The 27,499-nt window shown below is 36.1% G+C and overlaps 1 protein-coding gene across 6 annotated transcripts in view; it reads left to right on the top strand.

The window, feature by feature from the left end:
• Positions 1 to 22,726, top strand: part of ZNF215 (zinc finger protein 215) — a 29,482-nt gene extending 6,756 nt beyond the window's left edge. For 2 of the 6 annotated variants that reach the window (XM_023189941.2, XM_023189940.2), the window contains exons 4-7: positions 8,581 to 8,663; positions 10,406 to 10,538; positions 10,869 to 10,964; positions 16,842 to 19,214. In XM_023189941.2, coding sequence (XP_023045709.1) covers positions 8,581 to 8,663; positions 10,406 to 10,538; positions 10,869 to 10,964; positions 16,842 to 17,683 — 1,154 coding nt within the window. In that variant the 3' untranslated portion in view covers positions 17,684 to 19,214. Of the gene's footprint in view, positions 1 to 8,580; positions 8,664 to 10,405; positions 10,539 to 10,868; positions 10,976 to 16,841; positions 19,215 to 22,075 lie in introns of those variants that run through there. The other 4 variants (XM_023189943.2, XM_023189942.2, XM_023189946.1 and 1 more) reach the window with 4 other exon arrangements.
• Positions 22,727 to 27,499: the final 4,773 nt, after the last annotated feature.

Here is a 27,499-nt window from a genome sequence, read left to right as displayed (position 1 = left end):
ACTTGACCTTTCCCATGTAAAGAGAAACTATCTTTTTTTGAGGTCAGAGGGTAGCAGGTGCCAGATCTTGAAGGACTTTATACTACTCTATTAGGCAGCCTTGACTTTATTCTGTAGGTAATAGAAATAGAGAATTAGATCTCACAGATTGGGTAGGGGAGTGAGACAGTTTGATTTGCCAGTTAAAAATATTATGTTGACATCAATTTAGAGCAGGAGTTGGTAAAATATGGCACACGGGCCACATATTTTTTAAAATAAAGTGTTATTGGAACACAGCTATGTCCATTTACACTTTGTCTATGATTGCTTTTGTGCTATGAGGAGAGTTGGGCACTTGTAGCAGAGACTGTATTGTCCGCAAAGTCTAAAATATTTGTTATCTGCCCCTTTACAGAAAAAGTTTACTGATGTCTCACTTAAAGGAGAGAGATCTGAGGGTTCTGAAAATAGAAAAACCAGTTAGGCTATTGTGATAGATTAGGTGTTAGAGAATGAGCATTGGGAAAGCAGGAGTTTGAACCTAGAGGAATTATAAATTTATAAATAGGATACCTTTTGACATAAATTCACATGTACTGGCCTGCATGAGTGGAATTTGGGAGTGGGGAGAGAAGTTGTAATACTTTAATTATGTGGCACGTTTTATTTGAGGTTCCTGTGGGAGTTCCACAATGAATAAACCAATATATAGTTAACAGTATGCCTTCAGTGTTCAGAAAGAGAAGATTTGGAAGCTTATATGTATGGACAGAGAAGTAGGAGAAATACAAATCCTTAGGGAGCATCAATATTTAAGAGCTGGTCTAGATGTAACTATCAGTTGCAGGAAATATAGAGGATAGTGGAACATGTTGAACTATACCATGATAATACCATTTGTAAAATCCAAACTGGGAAACTATAAGACAGTCTAGTTTTTAAGGGAATAGGGAGGAGTATGGCAAAGTGATATGGAGATTAGTTATACATCTTTTAAGTTTCTTAAATTATGTGAATGTATGGACCTTATAAGACATGAGGCCATGAACTGGATATTTAATGAGGAATTATTGATTGGGGAGAGTGATTGTGTTGGTATTGTGGTTATATTTAGTCTTTGTCTAAAAAATATTTTTTAATGAGCAAAAGAAGAGAAGCCTGATAAGCAGCCTAGAAAGTAATAATCTAGGAAATCAGAGAACCAGAAAAGATTGGTATCTGAGTTAAGAAAGGAGAAATTTTCAAGAAGTGAATGTTCAACAATGGTATAACAAAAAGGTCCTATCAAGATCAATATTAAAAATAGTTCATTGAAATTGTTGATTAGGAGTAATTTTAAGGTTTAGTTGGAGCAGTTTTAGAGGATTTGAGGGGTGCTTCTTTGTAGTGAGTTGTATTAGTTTTCTATTGCTACTATAATAAATTACCACAAACTTGGTGGCTTAAAACAACATGAATGTATTATTCTACAAGTCTGTAGATCAGACATCCAACACGGGTCTCCCTCAGCTAAAATCAAGGTAAAGGTGGTACCGTTTTCTTTCTGGGGCTTATGTTCCCCTTCCCATGTCTTCAAAGCTAGCAACAGTGGGCCAAGTCCTTTTCACACTGCCACATCTCTGACACTTTATTCTGTTGTCATAGCTCTTGCTCACTCATGGTGCTTCTCACTATCTCACCACACTGGGAAAGGTTCCTCACTTTTCAGGATTCATGTAATTAGATTGTGATCACCTGGATAATTCAGAATGATCTCCCTCATCTTAAGGTCCTTGACTTTAATCACATCTGCAGAGTCCTTCTTGCCATGTATCCAAGGACTAAGACGTGGATATCCTTGGGGGCTACTATTCTGCCCATCATATGGGTTAAAAAAACATAGGTTTGAGGTGGGAATGTGATCATGATTATAGACTATTCTTGAGAAATCTAGTAGAAAAGGCAAATGAGAGGTTGCAGGGTAATACAGAACTGAAGAAAGTCTTTTGGTTGTTTCTTTGGTTTGTCTGGTGGCTCTCTGAAAAACCTGCTCATAGGGCTTGCCCTTATTTTACCTAGCTCAAAAGTCACTCAGAACTGAGTTGGCTACCTGGGGTGTATTTGTCAAAAACATTTCATGGAAAATGTATTAGCTACGGCTGTCTGAGATGATAAATAACAGTTGAGATGCTGAAGAATGATATGCTTTGAGGGAATAAAGGATTTTGAAAGCTCCCACGTATTTCTGAAAATCTGGAAGACTGAAGACATGTTTAGAAAGACCCGAGAAAGCCCTAACTCTTATCTCTAGCTGACCTTCAGGTGCTATACAAGCAAGAAGTGAAGAATAATGTAGAGTTAAAAGTGTCTGACTGAGTGAGTGTGCCCTAATACACACAATGCATCTGCAGAGACCAAGTGATGGTTTTTGTTTTTGATATTATTTTTATGTTTCAAGGCATTTAAGAAAATCTCTGTGATATCACAAGCTGACCACTAAGCTGAGGGAACAGATTTGTGCACGTAAACACGACATGGAATATAGACTTTACAAAATTAGTTCAAAAGTTACTACATGAGCAATAACTACAACAGTTAGAGCCTCAAAATATATGAAGCAAATACAGAAGTGAAAGAGAAATAGATCAAGAATAATTATTAGAGATTTCACCCCAATTTTATTAACAGAAATACTAGAAAAAAGATTAAAAAGGAAATAGAAGACTTGAGAAACACTATAAACTGACTTGAACTAACAAATATACAGAGTGTACTACCCAAAAAACAACAGAAGATACATTTTCAAGTATACATGGAATAGTCTCCAGGATAGACCAAATATTAGACTAAAAAACAAGTTTCAGTACATTTAAGTAGATTGATATCTCATGAAGTATCTTTTCCAACTATAGCAGAATTAGAAATCAATAACAAGGAAATCTGGATAATTCACAGATAAGTGGAAATTAACAGTCACATAATCAATGGGTCAAAAAGGAAAGCACAAAGGAAATGAAAAAATATTTTGAGAAATGGAAACAAAAATACAACATACCAAAACTTATGACATACAGTGAAGGCATGGCTCAAATTATAGCTATAAATGCCTACATTAAAAAAAGAGATCTCAACCCTCTACCTGAAGGAACTAGAAAAAGAAAACCTAAAAGCAAGATGAAGAAAAAAAATAAATATTAGAGGAAAGATAAATGATGTGGAGAACACAAAAGTAATAGAACCAACAAAACTGAAAGTTGGTACTTTGAAAAGATCAACAAAATTGACAAAGGTATAGCTACACTGACTAAGAAAAAGAGGACTCAAATTACTAAAATCAGGAAAAGTGGGGATATTACTACTGACTTTGCATAAAATGAAAGGGCTCATAAGAGAATACTACAAGCAATTAAATGCCAACAAATTAGATGCACTTAGATGAAATTCACAAATTCCAAAAACACAAATGACCAAAATTGACTGAAGAAATAGAAAATCTGAACTCAACTCACCAATAACAAAAGACTGAATTAGTTATTTTTAAACTTTCAACAAAGAAAACTCAAAGATGATATGGCTTCACTGGTGAATTCTACTAAACTTTTGTAAAATTAACACCAGTATTCTCAAACTCTTCCAAAAAATAGGAGGAATACTTTTTAACTTATCCTGTGAGGCAAGTACTAATCTGATGCCAAAGCCTGACAAAGACATCATAGCAAAAGAAAAATGGCAAACCAAATCCAACAGCATTTTAAGAGGACTATACAAAATGACTTAGTGGGATTTATACCAGGAATGCAAATATGGTTCAACAAATGAAAATATATCAGTGTTGTACATCATATTAACACAGTGAAAAGGGAAAAATTGCATGATTATCTCAATTGATGCAGAAAAAGCATCTGACAAAATCCAATGCCCTTTTATGACAAAAAATAAAAAACAGACTAGAAGTGAACTCACTCAACCTGACAAAGGGCATTTATAAAAAACCCACAGTTAACATTATACTTGATGAACTTGATGAACAAGTGAAAGCTTTGTTCTTAGAATCAGGAACAAGACAAGAATTCCACTCTTGCCACTTCTATTCAATGTCATACTGAACGTTCTAGCTAGTGCAATTAGGCAAGAAAAAAAGAAAAGGTATCATGATTGAAAAGAAAGAAGTAAAACTATCCCTACTGGCAGATGTTATACTCTTATATAGCCAAAATTCTAAATAACCCAGTAAAAAACTATTAGACCTAATAAATTCAAAGTTGCAGGATGCAAGATCAACAAAAATAGGTTATGTGCCTATGGCAGTGAATGACCCTAAAAAGAAACCAAGAAAATAATTTCATTTATAATATGTGAAAAATAAAAGAGAGGTGTAGGACTTGTCTGCCGAAGACTACGAACCATTGTTGAAATTAAAGACCTAAGTAAATCCTGCATTCACATATTGGAAAACTTAATATCATAAAGATAATACTCCCCCAAAGCAATCTACAAATTCAAATGCAATCCCTATCAAAATCCCAGCTGCTTTTTTTTTTTTTTTTTTTTTTTCCTGGCAGAAATGGACAATTTGATCCTAAAATTCATATGGAAATGGAAAGGACCCAAGATAGTCAAACTGCCTTCATAAAGAAGACAGTTTTACAATGTATACTTCTCAATTTCAAAACTCACTAAAAAACTGCAATAATCAAAGCTATGTGGTATTGGAATAGAATTAAGAGTCCAGAAATAAACTCACACATCTATCTCCAATTAATTTTTGACAAGGGTGCCAAGGCATTAAATGAGAAAATAATAGTTTTTCAACAAATGTTGCTGGGACCACTTGATTTCCATATGCAAAAGATTGGAGTAGGGGCCTTACCTCATATCATGCATAAAAGTTAACTCAAAATGGGTCAATTGTCTAAATATAAGAGCTAAAGTCATAAAATTCTCAGAAGAAAATATAGAAATAACTCTTCATCACCTTAAGTTTGGTAATCAATGATTAGCTATGACACCAAAAATACAAGAAACAAAAGAAAAAATAGATAAATTAGACCATCAAAATTAAACACTTTTTTTTGCATCAAAAGACACCATCAAGGCAGTGAAAAACCTACAGAATGAGAAAAAACATTTTGAAAATATATCTGATAAGGGTCTAATATCAGGAAAATACAAAGAACTCTTACAATTCAATAACAAGATAAGCAACACAGTTTTTTAAATGGACAAAGGACTTGAAGGGATATTTTTCCAAAGAAGATATACAAATGGCCAAAAACTATAGGAATAAATGTTCAGGATCACTAGTCATTAGAGAATTGCAACTCAAAACCATAATGACACCCACTAGGATGGCTATAATGAAGGAAAAAGAATAGGGTTAGCTAGGAATATGGAGAAATTGTTTGGAATTGTATGTCGTTGTTGGGAATATAAAGTGGTTCAGCCACTGTGAAAAACAGTTTGGTGGTTCCTCAAAAAATTAAACATAGAATTACCATATACCCCAGAGAATTCAAGACACATATTCACATTAAAAAGTGGAAACAACCCAGATATCCATCAACTGTGCTATATACCTACAATGGAGTATTATTCTGCCATAAAAAAGAATGAAGTACTGATACATGTTTAAAAAAAAACGTTTGGAACTCCAAAACATTATGCTAAGTGAGAGAAGTCAGACACAAAAGGTCACATACTATATGATTCAATTTATGTGAAATGTCCAGAATAGGCAAATTTGTAGAGACAGTATGAGGAAAGGGAATGTATGGGAGTGACTCCTAAATGAATATGGGGCTCTTTCTTGGTAACGAAAATGTTCTGGAATTACATAGTGGTGATCATTGCACAACATTATGAATGTATTAAAAGCCACTGGATTATATTCTTTAAAATAGCTAATATGGTGAATTTTACATTATGTGAATTTTACCTTTTCTTAAACTTAGTTCTAAGCTTAATAGAGAATGAAGTGACTTCACTAGAGCCATGATAGAATGGGAGAAAATTAAAGAATCAATGTAGTGTAGTGGGACTCTGAAAAAAGTTGGAGAATATGCAAAAAGCAAGGATGTGAAAATTGAAAGGATAGGAGGATGCAGTTATCGACTGATTTATCTAATTTTATACGCATGGTAGGATAGTTCTAACTAATAAAGACCAGAGTATAAGCAAGGAAGTAGATTGGTTGCTGATGGTTATTAGAGATAAGAAAGTCAAAGTTCTATCAGTCTGGGTTGCTGGAAGGGGTGTCTGTGCCAGTGTTGAAGTAACCTATTAAAAGACTGTCAGGATTTGGGGTGAAAAGCAACAATGTGAACCAAGTAACCACAGTTTTTATTGGCCTAGTACAATTACTTTAGTGTTAGTCATTCACAATACACTAGGCTCTCTGAGGGCAGGTATTTGTGTATCTCGCACATAGGAGATAGTAAATATGTGTTGAAAAAATGAATGTGTGATAGCTTAATATATTATAACATCAAGAACAGTATAGTTAAATGGCATAAACCAGTAAGAAATATTTCTGCATGACAGAAAATACGAGGAAGTGGAAGGGAGGTACAAGTAGATCAGAAAAATTTCCAAGATCATAGTGCTTACAGGATGGAAAAAGGTGCCTTTGATGATGCCAAGATCCATTTATCAAGGGAGAAGAAAGAGTCTATAAAGAACTTGAGAATGAATATAGATGTTTCTTTGAATGGAATGAGGGTTTCAGAGAACACGATGGTAAAAGTTCAAGAAGGGGAGGTCAGCAGAGAAGAACTAAGGGAAGAAAAGGATATTCAGAGAGAGCAATAAATAAGAGGATAGCTGATTGGAGGGATTTGCACCTTTCCAAGATACCTCAAGAATTTCCAAGAATGTCAAGAACAAGGAACAACATTGTACTGACTGTCCTAAAGATTATGGAATTGAGCAGACTGACATTCTACAAAGTGTTATATAGACCTGAATGAAGTTAACAAATCTCAGAGCCAGGCTCACACTTGTAATCCCAACTCTTTGGGAGGCTGAGGCAGGAGGATCACTTTAGGCCAAGAGTTCAAGACCAGCCTGGGCAGCATTGAAAGATCCTATCTCTAAAGAAAAAAAGAAAAAATATAAAACAAAAAACAAACATTATCCGAGCATGGTGGCACATGCTTGTAGTCCTTGCTATTCAGGAGGCTGAGGCAGGAGGATTGGTTGAGCCCAGGAGTTTGAGATTGTGGTAAGGTGTGATTGCACCATACTGCACTGCAGCCTAGACTGAGCGAGACCCTCTTTTAAAACAAACAACAAAAAAAGTTAGACGGTAATATTTACAGCATTCACATGGTATGTTGCTGAGAAATTTGGATTTTTGTTTGCTTTTATTCAGACAGGGTCTCACTTGTCACCAGGCCTGGAGTGTGGTGGTGCGATCACCACTCACTGCAGTCTTCGACCTCCTAGGCTCAGGTGATCCTCCTCCCTCAGCCTCCCAAGTAGATGAGAACACATACACACACCACCATACCTGGCTAATTTATTATTATTATTATTATTTGCAAAGAAAGGGTCTCCCTATGTTGCTTAGGCTGGTCTTGGATGCTAGGCTCAAGCATTCCTCCCACCATGGCCTCCCAAAGTGTTGGGATTACAGGTGTGAGCCACCAGGTCTGCCCTGATAGTGTTTTAAGAAGTCCCCATGCAGTTGTTTAAATTATTGTTGAACCCAATTATACATTTATAATAGAGAATTCATGCTGATTATTATGTAACTGCATGGTTTTAAGATTTCTGGGGGGTTTCAAAGGTCATTAAAAGTTTTAAAATGGGGGTGGAGATGATACAGGTTTGCCAAATCTTTTTAAGTAAAACATTTTTTAAATCAATAACATACTAGAAGACATTTTAACATCAAAAGAAAGTCCCTTATATTGAATAAATGTAATGTTATAACAAACTTACTACATTGTTTCTACTCTTTTCATTTCACCCTGAATCAGTGAAAACTTCACAGACCAGTGTGACACTTAAGGATCACTGATGTAACTCATGAATCTTCCACAGTGGCCCCTGGATAAACTTCTCACTGAATGGCTGAATAAGAGAATTGGTTGTCTCTCAGAATTTTATGTTTTGAAAGAAGCAATAGCTCAAGGTGGACAGGTTGCTTAGGTCTGTGTATAGTAAGCACAGAACAACTTACAGGAAAACAATCCTTGAAAAGAATTCTCTCTGGAGTGTTTGAAGAAGGGATTGGTTGGATAAAATATTATAAGCTCCAAGTAGAATTACAGCCTGTGATGGCTACACTGTAATTAGGCTTTAGTTATGACAGAATTAGTTATTTTTTGGAATCTGCTATAAGCATAGATGAGGTCTGAAAATATTATTTTGTCCCTCTTTCTGATTCAATAGATCTCAACCCATGGAAGCATATCAGAATCATATTTAAAATACTTTTAAAATACAAGATCTAGGCCTCACCTTTGAAGATAGTGTTTGCTGGTAGGGCCTGACATTATTTTTTTCAAAATTCTATGGATAATTCCTGTGAATATCATATTAAAACAAGTATAAAATTATTAGAAGTTGCTCTAGGGCAAAACTTGTCTCCCTAATATTTTCCTTCCTCTTCCTCAGATACGCCCTGCAAGGACTCTGCCCCACAGATGGGGAACATTAAGGAGAAAATGAAAGCCGGCTCACGAACAGGCAAGCCACAGGTGAATTAGGATTCTAGTCGTTACTGAACATATATGCTCATTTTTAGTATTACCTGCTTTCAATTTTTTGATCTTTGAACTTTTGCCAAACATGGTTCCATCCAAGAACATAAGACTTTTATTTTCCCACAGGACACTGGACCTATTTTAGTTGGTGATATACTCTTAGCCATATAGTCGCTCTGTGTATCTGTTCCCTCAAGAATATAGTTTTATTTTATCTGTAGATGCTATAGATGTAGAGCCTACTCAAAAAATGTTGAGAATTAAGGCTCAAGAGTAGAATCCAGAGCAGTGTCACTTACTAGGCAAGAGTAGAAGAAACCTCAAAGCATACTAAAAAGACAGGACCAAAAGATGTAGGGGAAAACCAGGGAAATATGATGTCACTAATGCCAAGGGGTAAGAATATTTAAGGGAGAAATGCTTTAAAGCGTCAAAGTAATACAGCCCAAGTAGTGTCTATTCACTCACGGAGATACTAAAATGCACAGGAATCAAAGCCAGATGTGGTGTGTTGAGGAAAGAGGAAGTGAGGAAGCAGACAAAATTAATGCAGACAACTTATTCATAAAGACTGGCTTGAAGGAGAGGAAAGGAAGACATTTATATATTTCAGTGAGATTGAAGGTGCCACTAAAGACAGGGTTGAGGATGCTGGAGAGAGAAGTGGAATAATTGATGATGTGATAAATGAGGGAATTTATTCATTAGCCAATATTTATGTAGTGCATAATATGCCAGATACTGTTCTGAGGGCTGAAAATACAATTGATAAATAAAACAAAATCCCAGCCTTGTGGAGATCACATTCTGGTAGAGGTATACAGGCAAATACAAGCAAATAAGGTAATTGTAGAGAGTAATAATTATTACATAAAAACAAACAATGCAGTAGTAACTGATTAATAGGGAGGCTACTTAGGGCAGTCAGTCAATCTTGCCCATTTGATGAGTGATGTTAAACTGTGAGTCCCAGATGAAAACAGTTATCAGGCAGCATTTCTTAATTAAAGAAAATGCCCTGCCTCTCCTCCCAGCAGAGCCTACATTTTAATTACAAATTTCCATCAGAACTACCACAAACTCTTCCTGTTTTGAACTCCTTTTAAGTAAATTATTTGTATGGCATAGTAATTTTTTGTTCCACAGTTATTTCAGTTGTCTTTTTTCCCCCTCAACCATAATGTACACTACTCTAGAATAAGGACTGCACTTCACTTTTCTTTTGTATCCTTAACAGAGTATATATAGTACCAATTTGGCCCTTACTACAATTTGATTTTCTTTTTTTTTTTTTTGAGACGGAGTCTCGCTCTGTCGCCCAGGAGGCTGGAGTGCAGTGGCGTGATCTGGGCTCACTGCAAGCTCTGCCTCCCGGGTTCACGCCATTCTCCTGCCTCAGCCTCCGGAGTAGCTGGGATTACAGGCGCCCGCCACCTCGCCCAGCTAGTTTTTTGTATTTTTTTTTAGTAGAGACGGGGTTTCACCGTGTCAGCCAGGATGGTCTCGATCTCCTGACCTCGTGATCCGCCCGTCTCGGCCTCCCAAAGTGCTGGGATTACAGGCTTGAGCCACCGAGCCCGGCCTTACAATTTGATTTTCATCACTTAGAACCTCAAACATTATCCTATCAATTTCTGGTGTATTCTGACACCTACCCTATTCCTTCAAATCCATTTCTCCTCTGGTAGTGTATTGGGGAGTGACACCTTTGATTAAAAAGGAACTTAATGTTTTAGGAACCAGTGACATTCAAAGATGTGGTTGTGGAATTCAGCAAGGAAGAGTGGGGGCAACTGGACTCTGCTGTAAAGAACCTGTACAGGAATGTGATGCTGGAAAACTTTAGGAACCTGAATTCGTTGCGTAAAGGTGGTTTCTATGTTTACCTAAATCTGTCCATTTAGTAGTCTCTTCCTACTGTTATAAGCTATAGGATTGCTGAAGTGACTAAGTTCACTTTTGGGTCGGGGTTCAGGTTTGCTAATATCCTTTGGACACAGTAGCTGATTTTCTGACTCAATCTGGTTGAAAGTCCTTTCTGATATTGAGCCAGAGATACACAAGTCTATGGTGCTCTTCTGGCCTTACCCTTCAGCAGCTTAGATTACTGTGTCAGGATAGAGTTATCTTCTCTATAAAAATGCCTGAAGTGTCATATATGTTTGTTGTTGTTGTTCTTTTTATTTTCTCCATGAACAGCATATCTACTTTCCAAACCAGTTGAGAGCCTTAAGTTGGAGAGTAAGAAAAAAAGATGGATAATGGAGAAAGAAATACCAAGGAAGACTGTTTTTGGTAAGAATCAGGTAGATATGAGGCCATAGTAAGAAGCTTCTGTTTCTTAAACATACAGACAATGCACAACCCAATCTTTGAATTGTTAGTTGGGAAGGAGATAGCAAAACCTAAACTTTAGTGGGGAAAAACACATCATTGGCTTTTGTTCACAGGTTCTTTTTCTTATGTGGTAAAATAGTCACATAAGGTTAGGGATAGGACCACAGACACTTAAAGCTATGTGACCTGAGAGAGCCTTTCTGCCAGTTTCCTCATCTGTAACATAGAGTTAATAATAGTATCTACCTCCAGGTTACTGTGAGGACTAAATGAGTTGGTGTGCCTAGTACACTTAGAACAGTGCATGGTGCGGCCGGGCACGGTGGCTCACTCTTGTAATCCCAGCACTTTGGGAGGCCGAGGTGGGCAGATGCCGAGGTCAGAAGATCAAGACCATCCTTGCCAACATGGTGAAACCCTGTCTCTACTAAAAAATACAAAAAATTACCCAGGCGTGGTGGCGGGCGCCTGTAGTCCCAGCTACTTGGGAGGCTGAGGCAGGAGAATGGCGTGAACTCGGGAGGCGGAGCTTGCAGTGAGCAGAGATAGCGCCACTGCACTCCAGCCTGGGCGACAGAGAATGGTCATGGTAAGTGCTACATCAATGAAAATTAGCCCACCTAACTTTGAATGTTATTCTTTATTTTAAAGAAAATAAGTCAAGTTTATACTAGAGTGATTTCTAGTAATCTTCCATTTTTCCTTTTTTTTTTTTAAACTGTATCACTTATTTTATTTTCTGGAAACGGAGTTCTCACTGTGTTGCCCAGACTGGCCTCAAACTCCTGAGCTCAAGTGATCCTCCTGCCTCAGCTTCCACCTGAAGAACTTCTTAACTTTTGCCTTAACTCCCTATCTTCATCATTTTTGTTTATTCTTCATTCTTGTTAATACTTTGTAAGAGAAAATAAAATTGTGATATTAATATAAGTTCTAGTAAGTATAGAAAAGTAAAACAAGGAATATAACTCGCTCATTACTTCAGTATCCAGAGCTAGGCAGTATTAACATTTTTTTAAAGCCATTTTCTTTGTGATGTTGTATCTCTCAGGTTTCTGAATATTTCTTTTCTGAAATTGTAGAACAGTTTTCAAAATTTTTCCAGAATTCATCAGGAATACGTCATTTTATATCCTCTTTTCATCTAACATACCATCATGAGTGATTACCTATTTCACTAATCTTTGAAAATGTGGTTTGTAATTCCCATAAAATATTCAATTATATCATAATATATTTAACTATTCTCCCCGCCCCACCACTGTTGGACATTTAGGTTGTTGCCAATTTTTCAGGCATGTCTGATAACTTCCATAGGATACCCTATTAGAAGAAGAACTTGACATTAGAGTATAAATTTATTTAGTTGTCTTATATTATGCTAAATTGTCTACAGAAAGGTTATACCAATTCATGCTCTCACTAACAATAGAGTATTATTATCTCTTTATCATCATCCTAGCAAACACTGGGTATTATTTACCTGAATTCTTTATTAATTTGATAGGCAAATTATTTTTTCTTCCTTTCTAAGGTAAATACCCTCTGTCCCTGCTCCCATTGTGCTTTGGACCTCATTTGCCCCTACCTTTTCTCATTTATATTTTCACCATTTCTGTCTCATTTTTCCATCAGCTTTTTAACATTTTCTGGTCATTACTGATTTTTAAAAGTTTTCTTTCAACCCTACATCCTCCTCTAGCTATTACTCTCTTTCTTACCTCTTCTTTGTAGCCAAACTTCTCAAGTACTTTATGATTGTTTTTCTTATTTCCTCACCTCCTATTCCATACCCCATTTCAATTTAGCTCTTACCCCAGACATTCACCTGAAACAGTTGTTGCTAAAGTTTTTAATGACTTCATATAGCTAACTCCAGTAGATATTTTTGAGACATTTCTTATCTCACTTGAATTCTCAGCAGCAAGTTCAACTGTTAACTATGCCTCTTTCTTAAAACATTTTTAGGTTCTTGTAATACTTCTGATGTTCCTCTTTGGTTGGCTATTCTATCTCTGTCTTTTGCAGACTTAGCTTTCTGTAGCTATCTGATAAATTTCAGAGTTTGCCAACATTTTATCTTGTTTTGTCTTCTCTTCTTGCTCTTTTCTTCCCTAGTTTATTACATCCACAACTAAAACTTAAATTATTTCACATATATATAGGGGACTTACAGATGTATATCCTTAGATCAGACTTTTTCTCTGGAGATTTATATATGCTATAACATTTCTCTGGGATATCTTAAAGATGCCTTAAATTCCATGCAACCAAAGTCTGATTTTTTTTCCCTTTCTACTCTTCTATTATTCCCTGAGTAAATGACACTGCCCTCTACCTAGTTATACAAGATATAGTTTATTCTTGACACAGCTTCTTCTCCTTCACTTCTCTAATATTTGTTCCTTTTTACTTCCCCACTATCTCTTGAATGTCTCCACTTTTGTCCAACTGCAGTGCTGCTATGCTAGTCCAGGTACCATCATCTCTCACCTGAACCACCACCTTGGCATACTTCTTAGCTCTATTATTCTTGTCCCAACTCCAATCTTGGAACCATACTGCAACCAAGGAGATCAGATTTTGTGATCTGCATTTTTTAAATACTATATTGATTTCAGTATTCTTGATTTCACATTTTATTCTCTGCCTACTTCTCCAATCTCATCTTGCACCACATCCTCCCCTCCCTCTTTATACTCAAGCCACACCTATCTACTTTCAGCAAATCAACATCAAATATATATTAAGCATCTACATACTGTGTCCTAAGCACTCTCACAGGTGTTGGTGTGCAGCAGAGAAAAGATGATTCTAAAGGAATGCATTCTGGTTGTCCCTGGAATGTGGCTTGCTGTCTCCCATCCCAGATTTTGACATAGAACGCTCTTCCCCCTGTCCTTTACCTAATTGACCCTTATTCCTCAGATCCCAAATAAGTGCACATTTCCCTAAGGAAGTCTTTCTGACTTGGTTTTTTCTGTTGTACACTTGTACAGCACCTTACTCTTCCTTTTAGCAGTTATCACAATTATATTTTACATGTATCTCTGTGAATATTTGTCTCCCACATTAGGCTGTATGTTCCTTGAGGGTAGGCATAATGTTTCCTTTTACCCTACCTTTACATCTCCAGCCTGTGGTGCATATAGGAATCAGAGAAAAAAGGATGCATGGATAGATATTAGATAAGAAAGGTAAAAATTATTTTTTGGGTTGTCATTTAGTAAAGGGCTATTTATGTGGTTTATTGGTTAAAACCGTAGGGGTTTTTAATTAATGTATTAACATCTTATGTAAATTCTGTAGATCACAGTTGTGGCAAATGGAATATCTCAGTTTTATTTTTTGCTTTTATTCATGGTGTCTGCCACACGTTTTTTAAACTTATGTAACTGTATTTCCCCATTGTTTTATATCTGTTCATTTTATACATGTTTTTCCATCCTAAAACTAGGAAACATTTTCTGAGTATATTCTACTTTATCTATCTCCCCATCTAAACATAATAAATTAATCTGGAATTTACGTCAATAAATGTAAGTTATTTTCTCAAATAGTTAATGGATTGTGGTAGATTAAAGATGACTACAAAATCTATGTCATAGTCTCCATCATGATGTAGACTTTGCCAAGGCAGGAGGATTTCTTGAAGCCAGGAATTCAAGACCAGACTGGGCACCATGGCAAGACACCATCTCTACAAAAAATAAGCTGGGCGTGGTGGTGCATACCTGTAATCATAGCTGCTTAGAGGACTGCTTGAGTTCAGGAGTTGGAGGTTGCAGTGAGCTATGATTGTATCACTGCACCCCATCCTGGGCAACAGAGCAAGACCTTGTCACTAAAAAAATAATAATAAAAAAGAGTGAGGAAGTTATATGAGAAATGAGTTGTACAAACATGAGTAACAAAGATTTGATTAGCGAAATACAATTGGAAATTCTGCTATTACATAAATACTACTAGAACACTGTTTTTGGTTATCTGTTGCTTTTAACAGATTACTCAAAACATAGTGACTTAAAAGAGCAATCATTTTATTCTCAAATTTTGTGAGTTGACTGAGGAGTTCTTATGTTTCTTACGATGTTAGCTAGGATTGCAGTGTTCCAGGGCTCAAATGGGATGGAATGTCCAAGATGGCACATCATATGGGTGAAAGTTAATGCTGGCTGTTCCTCGGAACTTAACTGTTCTTATGGGCCAGAGCACCTACATGTGGCCTCTCTTTGAGGCTTGGGCTTCTCACAGCAAGGTGGCTGGGTTCTGAAAGGCAACATTCTGAGAGAAATCAGAAGCTGTCACCTTAAAGGCTAGGTCCAGAAGTGGCAGAGTATCACTTCTGCCACATTCTATTGGCTTAGCAATCATTGGATCCGCCCAGATTCAAGGAGAAGCAGAATAAACTCTACTTCAGTTTGGGGAGAGTGGCAAAGAATGTGCAGCCATTTTGATCTCCATTAATCTGTCCTCTGGTTACAAAATACCTGTGTTCTTCCCCCTTGAAAAATACATTTACTCTCTCCTAAGACCCCCAAAGTCTTGCCTATTATGGCATCAAGGTTGAAGTCTAGGATCTCATCTAAATTAGGTCCAGGTTTGGAATACATTTCTCTCTCTGAAGACTTGTGAATTAAAGGAACAAGCTATCTGCCCCCACACACTCAATGTACACTGGTGAGGCAGAGACAGGAAATTTTTTAAAAGAATAGAACCAAAGCACAGATTTGATATGGGAGATGAAGGACAATGGTTATTCAGTTTTTTTATGGACTCCAGTATAAATATTAGAAAAGCAATGACTCAAACAAAAATGAAGACATTGAAGTTTTTTTCAACATGGAAGATGACTTCAGCCTCTCATTTGTTAAGCTAGAAGACTATGATAGTCAAGTGGAGATGTCCTAGAGAGTGATGAAAACAAGGAACAGTAATGTGAGTACAAAGCTGACATGATTTGGTCACCAATAAATGTTGGAGAATAAAATTATTAGGCATACTTGAAGTTACAAGAAAAAAGTCAGTGAAATTTAATTTTTTAAAAATTGCTAGAATATAGAGTATACAGAGTATATAGAAGCTAAGTGAGAGGAATTTTGAGAAATGAAGTGGAACATAAAACAGAAATTAGGACAGGTGAAAGGAAAAGACCCAATCTTAATTAGAACAGGTAAAGTTTTGAGTTCTAGGAAATACAGTAGAAAACTACCAAAGCACTAATGTTGGAATCAGGAGTTATTTTGAGCCCAGAAAAAGGACTTCCTGCTATCTTACATTATAGTTCTTTTTGCCTTTGTTATATGTAGGGAGTAATTGTGGCTGTATGGAAAAGGAGGGGCACTAAGATTGCAAGTTTGCTTTTAGCTGGTTAAGGTATGGTGCCTGGGAATACAGACATATTCTTAAAATTAGGATTAAATTGGTATTTTATAGAAAGGAATATTTATTGTTGGTGAACAGCCTGGGATAAACAAGATGCTAGAAGAAGGAATATTAGAGCCTTCACACACTAGTTACGAACCAGTGATAACTTGAATTATGATATGATATGCCACCCCCATCCTTGTTCATATAACCATATTTTACTTGAGCCCTATATAGTTTTATATAGTTTTTTTAATATTCCCGAATAGCTCCATTTTATTTACTAACCACCTTTTAACATTTTTGTACCATTTATTTATTTTATAAGTATTTTTTTCTAACCTTGCCACACATTTCCATTCAGTGTTTAAGACCCGTGATATATGCATGTACCTTATACAGTTCAGCCTCCATTTCCTAATGAAGCAGTTTCCTTTCTAGTTCATGGCATTTTTTATTTCTCTTTAGACATGCAGAGTATTTCTGGAGAAGAATCATCCCATGGAGTGATGATGACAAGGTTTACCGGAAGTGGACACCCTTCTTCAGATGTCTCGAAAGGTGAGAATTGGTTACATAGGAACCAGAAAAAATGGGACATAAATTTGCCACAAGAGGCTTTCATTCCTGAGACAACCTACACTGAGGAGGAAGATTTTGAATGTAGTGAAAATAAGGAAAGCTTTGATATTAATTCTGTTAGCTCAATTTGTGCTATACAACAGGGAATTTCTTCAAGAAAGGGGTTTCCAAAATGTGACAAGTTTAAAACTCACTTCAAATTTAATTTAGACTCAGTAGGTAAGCAACATTCAGAATATGAATATGGGAATGACTTGAGTCTAAGTACAGATATTCAGCACCAAAAAAGTCATACTACAATGAATTCCTATGAATGTTATCAATGTGGGAAAGGCTTCTGCCGAAGTTCATCCCTTATTCGACATCAGATCATTCACACAGGAGAGAAACCCTATAAATGCGGTGAATGTGGGAGATTCTTCAACCGACGTACAAACCTTACTAAGCATCAAAAACTTCATGCTGAAGCAAAGGCCTGCACAAGCAATAAATGTGGAAAGGCCTTCAGTAAAAGTGAAGACAGTAATAATCCAACACTCCATTTTGGAAATAATTTCTATGAATGTGTTAACTGTGGAAAATCCTTCAACCGGAGCTCCTCTCTTATTCGACACCAAATGATTCATACAGGAGAGAAACCATTCAAATGTAAGGAATGTAATAAAGCCTTCAACAGGAGTTCAAACCTTGTTAAACATCAAAAACTGCATACTCGAGATAAGTCCTGAGAAAAGAAAAAAATGAAAGATTAATTACCTTCAGTCAGAATGCAGAACTCATTCAACATCATGAATTTATGCTGGATAAAATCTCATGAATATAATGTAAGAAAACATTTGTCAGATTATTCTTTAAATGATATCACAGAATTAAAATTGGATAGAAATATTATTGGATAGAAATCTGTTTGAAGGAATTTTCCTGGTTTTCAGATGAAGCCATAAGGCTTTGGAGTTAAACATGGTATCACCGTACAAGTGTTTGTGTATCATTATTTTGATATCCATTACCCTTATCTCTCCCTAGTTCATAAATAGGTCTATAGCATACTAATATCCACCTGATTTATTGATGTAGTAAACATTAGGCAAAACCAAACAATACTCTTGGAGTCGATATTTAACAAAACTCAGCCCTTATAAGAAGGTCACAAGAAATCAGGAGCTCATGAGAATATAAGAGAACACTTCTAAGGACAGAAATCTCTGAATTAATGGCTAAGACAACAGTAACAGCCATTTACTCCATTCCTGACAATATCCTTTGCTGTCTTGCTACTGAATGGAGACTAGAGTTGGGATAGGGTTATCAGTTGCAATGGGAGAAGTATGTATTGCTGTTAATCTATATGTATTGTTAAAATCTGCATTTGTTTAAAGTACAGCAGGTCCTTGAAAAATGTTTTTGTTTTGTTATAATGTTATAATTGTTATGATGTTGATGAGAAAAATATCGATTCCCAGCCAGGGACACTGTGTGGAGTTCGCACACTCGCCCCATGTCTCCAGGTGCTCCAGTTTCAAACCCCAAAGATGTATACATTAGGTTAATTGACATATCTAAGTTATCTCAGTCTGAGTTTGTAAGGGAGTGTGCCCTGCAGTGGAGTGGCTACTAATCAGGGTTGGTTCCCACCATTGCCCTGAGCTGCTAAGATGCTCTCTGTCCACCCATGGCCCTGTACTGGAATAACAGGGTAAATAATTATCTTTCCTGTTTTTATTAATCCTTCTTAAATGTGTATATAGCTCAGATTTATTTTAATGTCTAATATTGGAAGTGTTTGGGGTCTTTAGAAGTTTGATGATGTTGTGACGAGACATTTGCCATAGGAACTTAACTCTTGTTTTTATCCATTAGTCTACAGTAAAGTCGGTTTTGTTATACATCATTTCACTTAAAGTTGCAGTTTCTAAGAACCTATTGATGATGTTCAGTGCAGACTTACTGTACCTTTGCGAACCTAGGCTGCAGAGACATCCATAGCCTTAGGTATATCATTTATACCCGACATTATGAGGTTATTAAAGTCTCCTAATACTCTGTACACCAGAACTCTGCCTTCTGTAAACTACCTCAGGATCCCATCTGGTTCTTGAGCCAAGAAAGTATGACTTAATCTGCCCCAAAAAATTCACACTGGAGACATTCCCAATTAATGATGATGGTAGCTTTTTGTGAAAGTTCATACTTTATTCAAAGGCAGAAAAGGTATACTGGAGTGAACTCCTATGATTAGTTAAATAATGTCAAAATCTATGTTTGTTCATCCTTTATATTATAACACAAGTTTTATTAGGACAAAGCCCTACATAAGTAATTGATATAGAAATTCGTATAAACAAGAGGTAACTTGTAGAGAAGCCTAACAAGAGAAAAGCACTCTGAATGTAAAAAATTCTTGAGGTATAGTTCATTCATCAAAGTACTTACATTAATGGATTCTGACTTTTTAACTTTAGGTATTCCAAGTCCAATATTTCAGTTTTGAAAATAAGCTGTGATTTTCTTTTGGACGGTTGAAAGATAGAAGTACTATTTTCATTCTTTATATTCTTTGAACAGCTAGCTATTTGAGCCTAAATAAAATACTTATTTTTTTTCTCTTAAATCTCCAAGCTTTCTTTAAAAAGTGTTTACTATATTCATTAAGTTTAACATCACATAGTTTCAAATAATTTTTGGAGTACATTTAAAGCTCCTGCAGAGCATTTATAGCCAATTAACATCTTCTCACAGCCTTGTTCCACAAGCCTATTTATTTAGTACATTGTATTAGAGTTCTCTAGAAGGACAGAACCAATAGGATAGATGTATATATAAAGGGGAGTTTATTAAGGAGTATTGATTTACACAGTCACAAAGTGAGGTCCCACAATAGGCTGTCTGCAAGCTGAGGAGCAAGAAAGCCAAGTTCCAATTTTACATAGCGTCCAAGTCCCAAAACCTCAAAAGTAGAGAAGCCGACAGTGCAGCCTTCAGTCTGTGGTTGAAGGTCCAAGAGTCCCAAAGCTGAAGAACTTGGAGTCTGATGTTTGAGGGTGGGAAGCATCCAGAACACCAGGAAAAAGATGTAGGCCAGAAGACTAAGCCAGTCTAGTCATTCCAATTTCTCCTGCCTTTTATTCTTGCCACACTGGCAGCTGATTAGATTGTGTCCACCCAGATTGAGGGTCTATCTGCCTTTCCTAGTCCGCTGACTCAAATGTTAATCTCCTTTGGCAACACCCTCACAGACACACTCGGGAACAATAATCAAGTTGGCACTCAATATTAATCATCACATATTTGAGTTTTACTATATACCATCAAAGGTAGATATCAAGGCTGAAACATGAAGAGTGTAGATTAACCAGGTTGTGTCTAGCAAGTGTGGAAATGTTAGGAGAGATGATAAAGGAAAAACAAGGGGCACAAAGCTATAAAGGGATGAGGGCATGGCATGCTCAGGAAACAAAGTTCACTTACTAGAATACAGCATTGGGAAAGAATGGAGCTTTCATTTCACATAGAAGTAAAGCTACAGAGAGACCCAAAGGGCACATCATGAGAGGTCTTGTAAGCCACTTTAGAAGTTTGAGCTTCAGCCTAAAGGTAATAGATAAAATTGTTAACTACACATTTAGTACTCTGAAAATGCTAATTGAAGTAACAAGACAAAACTCAAAAGGAGGAGAAAATCATTTGCTGCTGATATGGTTGACCATCATGACAACCTAATAAAATTCATTGAAAAACTTAAGATTTAATAAATGAATTTAGATAAGGTAAATAAACCAACTTTTCTCAAAAATAATCTTGAATAAGTGGAAAGCTATGTCTGGGTGGGAAGACTGCTATTGAGATTTTGCGTCTCTACACATTAAACGACAAATGAAAAATTCTAATCAGATATTCAATGGGGAGGATTTATTTCACAAAATGATTATATAGTTTACTTTCTAGAAGTAAGAAAATAGTTGTGACCATTTTTTAAAAAGCAAGGTAATGAGAACATTCCTAGTAACATAGTGTGATACTAGTCTATTGACATGCGTGAGACAATTGTTTATAATTAGACCTAGATGTTTATAAGAATTTAGCATATAATAAACTGTCACTTCAATTAGAGTGGAAACATTCAATATTTACATATATATCATATACAGATGTATACATATATGAATATATATGATATACATTGATATATTTTTTGAAAATTTGACCATGCTGTGGAAAACTGGTCTAAAAAGTTAAATGCCAGTCTCAACCAATAAACAAGGGAAATTTTCCATTTTCACTGATACTAAAATACTTAAAGATCACATATTGGGCTGATAGACAACATATAAAAGGAACGATGACACTCAGTTTTATTGGGACTCTCAAGAAATGTAACTCACATGCCACTATGGGAATGCAAATAATTACTTTCTGGAGGGTCAACTTGACAATACATATTGAGAGTGTTTAAAAAGTCAAGTTACGGGAGGGAACAGCACAAGTTAGGATTCAAAAAATCACAAGACCGCATGAGCTCCAGAGAGTGACAAAGAATGCACAGTCTGCACAAAGGAAGAGCAATGGGAGTTGAAAAGACCAGCATCCGGCCTACAAAGAGAGGAAGGAAGGAGCTGCAGAAGTCAGCCCGAGCAAGCAAAAAACAAGTGTGAGTCAAGAACCACCAGATTCACACTGAGCAGCATCAACAATCACCTAGAGGTGAGGCCAAAGATGAGGATAATAGGGGTAAAGCAGGTGCTTCACCCAGACTCTCTTTCTTCTACTTAAATACATCATAAGCACCTTACTAGGCTGTCCAGCTATTTCATTTTTAGAGAGTTGTAATCCAGGTATCACTGCCATAGATTGCCATGGATCGATACTCTGATTATCCATGTGCTTTGCTGCAGCCTAATGCTGAATCCCGCTTAGAGGATCTATTTTGTAGAGCTGCTTTGGTCCCAGTCTTCATTTTCCTCTGGGTCAGCAGGAAACAGATGTCATTCTCAATTTTAGAATAAGAATAGTTTAATATTATGGGACTATTTTTAAAGGTGTGGGCAAAGTTTAGGGAAACCACAAGAAATAGGAAAATACCCAAGAGCTATTAATAAGGGTTTTTTTGTTTTTATCCTTAGGCCTAAAAAGGCAAGACAAAGGAGTCATCACCAGAAGCTAGGAGTCATGCAAAGAGGGCACTTTGGTAAGAGCTGCAACCTGAGGTCTAGGAAAGCAGCAGTCAAAATCAACCCTCCTGTCTCCTGCCAGGGACTCCCACTGGCTATAGCCATTGAGTTAAAGAGCCCGTTGATGTCACCCATTTAGGCCGGCCTCCCAGAGTGGAGAAAGTGGAGAGTGGATCTAGAAGGGAAAATAGAAGATATCTGGTATGGGATCCAGATTGATCTGATAAGGGACTTAGTGTGAACCTCAGTCCTTCTATATATATCTATGAGTCACATCCTTGGAAGTCCAGCTCCTTGGGCTGGTTTCTGTACCCTATTATGTTATCTACAGCAAGTGGAAGTGTATTTTTTAAGTTTGGCCATCTCACTTGGTAATGCTTGGTGTCTTCACCTTGTAGTGTAAGTGGTTCTTACAGGGTGGTCCCCAGACCAGCAGCATCAACATCTCTTAGCATTTGTTAGAAATACCAGTTCTTGGGCCCCATCACAGACCTAATCAGGCAGAAATTCTGGAAAATGGACAGTAATTTTTCTTGTAACAAGCCCTCTAATTCTGATGGAAGTTTGCACACCTCTGATCTAAGCTTGACATCTGGGCCTAATCTTACCAATGATGCTGATTGCAAGTTTACATAATGTTTCTAAAATTGGCCTTGCATCAGCTATCACTATATTTTTCCTGTGTCATATTGTATGTCATAAGCCCTTGTTTCTGAAGGGCCCTTGTATTCTAAGTTTCTCTTCAGAGAGAAATAATATATTCAGAAACTATCAATTGTTGATGCCCTTCTCAAGCAAATTAACAGTTCTACCCATTTTCTTAGTGCCTAGTATTTCTAGTCTACTCATCCACCGTTCCTGGGCATGGTCTAATTTAAAGACTTAGCATACATTTAATTGGTGAGTTCAATTGACTTAATCATATAGTCATGTAACTACCACCATAATCCATATATAGAACAGTTCTACCACTACAGAAAATTCTCTCCTGTTCTTTTATAGTCAAGCTGTTCCCTCAACCCCAGCCTTCATGACCACTGATCTGGCCTCTCTGTATATAATTTTGCCTTTTTCAGAATGTGATATAGGTGGATTCATATGGTATATAGGTTTCTTAGTCTGGCATCTTTCACTTAGCCTATCTAATTGAGATTCAAACATTTATTGCATCTTATTTATTGCTGAGTAGCAATAAAATATAATTACTATTAAAATGTGGTTACATATATTCTCAATATATGAACCATCTGAGTTATTCATATATGTGTTATTTTTAATTTTGTTATTTATTCATATATAGGAATAACTGTTATTCATTCACCAGTTGAGAGACATTTGGATTGTTGGAGTTAAGTATCAAAAAATCACAAATATTTATAAGAGTTTGTGTTAAGATATGTTTTCATTTCTCTTGGTATATACCTAGGTGTGAGATTGTTGGGTCCTATGGTAAGTGTATGTTTATCTTGATAAGAAACTGTCAAACTATTTTACAAAATCGCTGTATCACTTGGCATTCTGACCATAATGGATGAGAGTACCTGACGTTCCACATACTAACATTGGATATTCCCAGTTTTGCTTTGCTTTAGCTATGGTGTACTAGAGTAAGTTCACATTGGCTCACAAAAAGTAACTGTTAAATTATCAGGAATTTTGTGAGCTAAGTGAAATTATGTTATAGCTTGGAATCAACCAAGATTTACACAACAGAAACTGACAAATGCTATTAATCAGGGTTTTTTTTTTTTTTTTAATGTTTTTTGGAGACCTAGCTAAACATTTAGCATACCACTATGTTAGCAATTGTAATAAGTATGTAATAGTACCTCAGTATCGCTTCAATTTGCATTTTCTGAATGACTATATTATATTTTCATGGGCTTGTTATACATATATTTTTGATGAAATGTCTCCTTAAATCTTTTGGCTATTTTTAAATCTAGTTGTTAAGTTTTGACAGTTTTTTATATATTCTAGATGGAAGTCCTTTATTGGATATGTATTTTATGTAAACATTTTTTGCACAGTCTATGGCTTGTCCTTTCATTTTAAACAGTGTCTTTCAAAAAGAAGTTTATAATGTTAATGAAGTTAATTTTATCAATTGTTTCTCTCATTGATTGTGCTTTCACTGTCATACCTAAAATATTTCTCTAATTTTCTTCTAGAAGTTTTAGAGTTTTAGGTTTTACATTGAGGTTTATGATCCATTCTTAGTTAACATTTGTATATTGTGTGAGGTATGGGCCAACCTTTATTTGCTTAAGGATATCCAGCAGTTTCAGTACTATTTGTAGAAGACTATAGATTGAATTACCTTTGAACATGTGTCAAAAGTCAATGAACTGTTATGTCAGTCCATTCCTGGAGTCTGTTTTCTTTCACTGATCTTTGTGCCTATCCTTTCAGTAATACATTAGTCTCTCTTTTTTTTTTTTTTTTGGAGACGGAGTCTCACTCTGTCGCCCAGGCTGGAGTGCAGTGGCCAGATCTCAGCTCACTGCAAGCTCCGCCTCCCGGGTTTACGCCATTCTCCTGCCTCATTCTCCCGAGTAGCTGGGACTACAGGCGCCCACCACCTCGCCCGGCTAGTTTTTTGTATTTTTTAGTAGAGACGGGGTTTCACTGTGTTAGCCAGGATGGTCTCGATCTCCTGACCTCGTGATCCGCCCGTCTCGGCCTCCCGAAGTGCTGGGATTACAGGCTTGAGCCACCGTGCCCGGCTGTACATTAGTCTCTTGATTAATGAATATTTAGCCTTGAAATCAGATCATGTAAGTCTTCTTAGTTCTTTTTTTTTTTTTTTTTGTCTTTGGCTTTCTTGTTCCTTTGCAGTTCCATATAAATTTTTAAACTTAGGTTATTTTTACAGAATAATCAAGATGAGTTTTTATTAGGGTTGCATTAAATCTAAAGATCATCTTTTGTATATGTGTCTTTTAACACTGTTTTACATACATTCGTGTGTGTTGAATGTAATCACTCACTGAAATAACATTCTCAAATGAGTGCCCGAGTAACAGTCTAAGACTCTTTTATACATTTGTATTTAAACAAAGTTTTACATGCATTACATCCTAGTGAATACATCCATTTGTTGAAATACTACTACTCAAGCTGTACAAGTAGAACTCCTACATCATCTTTTATACATGGATCTTCAGATGCATCATTTGTGGTGAACTCAGATGTGGCCACCACATTAACGTGAGTAATCAGTGTTGAAAGACAAAGATACAGAAGAAATATCTGAGTGAAACTTCCACACCAAACTGAGAACAGTGTTATTTCAGTAAAGGTATATTGAACACTGTAATACATATTATACAGAGTTTAAAGTCGCACATGTAAAAGTGTTTCTGAGAGTGCCACTTGTGTACCAGGTTGAGAATGGTGTTATTTCAGTGATTGGATGTATTCACTACCATGCAATGATGTAAAACTTGTTTTTAAACACATGTATAAAAGATGTTTCCAAAGTGCTACATGGGCATCAATTTGAGAAACATGTTTTTAGTGTACAAATGTGCTCACTCTGTTCAAATAATGTTTAAAGGCACCTAAATAAAAGATGTTTCTAGGACTGCTATTTACAGACAAATCTAAAGATCAATTTTGGGAAATTTCACATTTTAAAAATACTGTGTCTTCCAATACATAAACATGGTGTATCTTAAAGTTTTTTATATCTTTTGTCAGTCTTCTGTAGGTTTCAGCATACAGAACTTACAAAGATTTTGTTAGATATACTTCCATGTAATTAACATTTTTAGTACATTATAAATAGTACTGTTTTTGTAACTTGAATTTCCATTTGTTCATTCCAGTATATACAAACAAAATTATTTCATATTGACTTAGCTTCCTATAAGGGTGCTAAATTCACTCTAGTAGGTTTTTGTTATCTCATTGAGTTTTTTTATATAGACAATCATGTCTTCTGTGACTCTTTTTTAGTATTTTAGTTCTGTCTTCAGGGAGGATACTGGTCTTTTAATTGTACGTCTTGGTCTAGTTTGGATTGAACTAATGCTGGTATAATTAGGTGAGTTGGAAAGTTGTTCCTTATTTTCTATTTTCTGGAAGAATTTCAGTAAAACTGGTATTATTTCTTCCTTAAATATCTGATAGAATTCTTCAGTGAAGTCTTTAGGCTTTGAGCTTCCTTCGTTGGAAAGTTTTAAATTATGAAATCTATTTTTAAGAGAAATAGAGCTATTGAGAGCTATTTGTTTCTTCTTGAGTGAGCCTTAGCACTTGGTGTTTCAAGAATATACCATTAAATATTACACAGCCATAGAAAAGAACAAAATCATGTCCTTTGCAGTGGCATGGATGGAGCTGGAGGCTGTTATCCTAAGCAAATTAATGCAAGAACAGAAAACCAAATACCGCATGTTCTCACTTATAAGTAGGAGCTAAACATTGAGTACACATGTGCATAAAGTAGAGAACAATAGACATAGGGCCTAGTTGAGGGTGGAGAGTGGGATGAGGATTGAAAAACTACCCATCAGGTACTATGCTTATTATCTGAGTGATGAAATAATTTGTACATCAAACCCCAGTGACACACAATTTACCCATGTAACAAACCTGTATGTATCCTCCCCAAAACTAAAATAAAAAATAAAAGTTGGAAAGAAAAAACAATGTTTATATCATCTAAGTTGTGGAATCTATAGGGATAATATTCTATGGAAAACATTGTACACAATATTATCTTGTTTTCCTTTTAACATCTATAGGATCTGTAGTCCCTTCTTTCCTGATAGCGTAACTTGTATTCTCCATTTATCTCTTAGTCTGGCTAATGGTTTATCATTTTCATTGATTATTTTTCTATTTTTAATTTCATTTTTATAATTTTGTTCCTTCTGCTTGATTTGGGTGTACTTTTTTGTTTCTTAAGGTGGATGCTTATTTTTTTAAGTATATGGGAAGTTGACATTTCTTTTATTACTTATTACACTTTAATTTCTGGGATCCATGTGCAGAACAGGCAAGTTTGTTACATAGGTATACACATGCCATGATGGTTTGCTGCATCCATCAACCCGTCATCTGCATTAGGTATTTGTTCTAATGTTATCCCTCCCCTACCCCCCTACCCACTGACAGGCCCTGGTGTGTGATGTTCCCCTCCCTGTGTCCATGTGTTCTCATTGTTCAACTCCTACTTATAAGTGAGAACATGCGGTGTTTGAGTTTCTGTTCTTGTGTTAGTTTGCTGAGAATGATGGTTTTCAGCTTTGTCCATGTCCCTGCAAAGGACATAAACTCATCCTTTCTTATGGCTGCATAGTATTCCATGGTGTATATGTGCCACAATTTCTTTATCCAGCCTATCATTGATGGGCATTTGGGTTGATT

This window comes from Piliocolobus tephrosceles, chromosome 13, assembly GCF_002776525.5.
Source record: "Piliocolobus tephrosceles isolate RC106 chromosome 13, ASM277652v3, whole genome shotgun sequence".
NCBI classification, from domain to species: domain Eukaryota; kingdom Metazoa; phylum Chordata; class Mammalia; order Primates; family Cercopithecidae; genus Piliocolobus; species Piliocolobus tephrosceles.
This window is presented reverse-complemented; position numbering and strand designations above follow the sequence as displayed.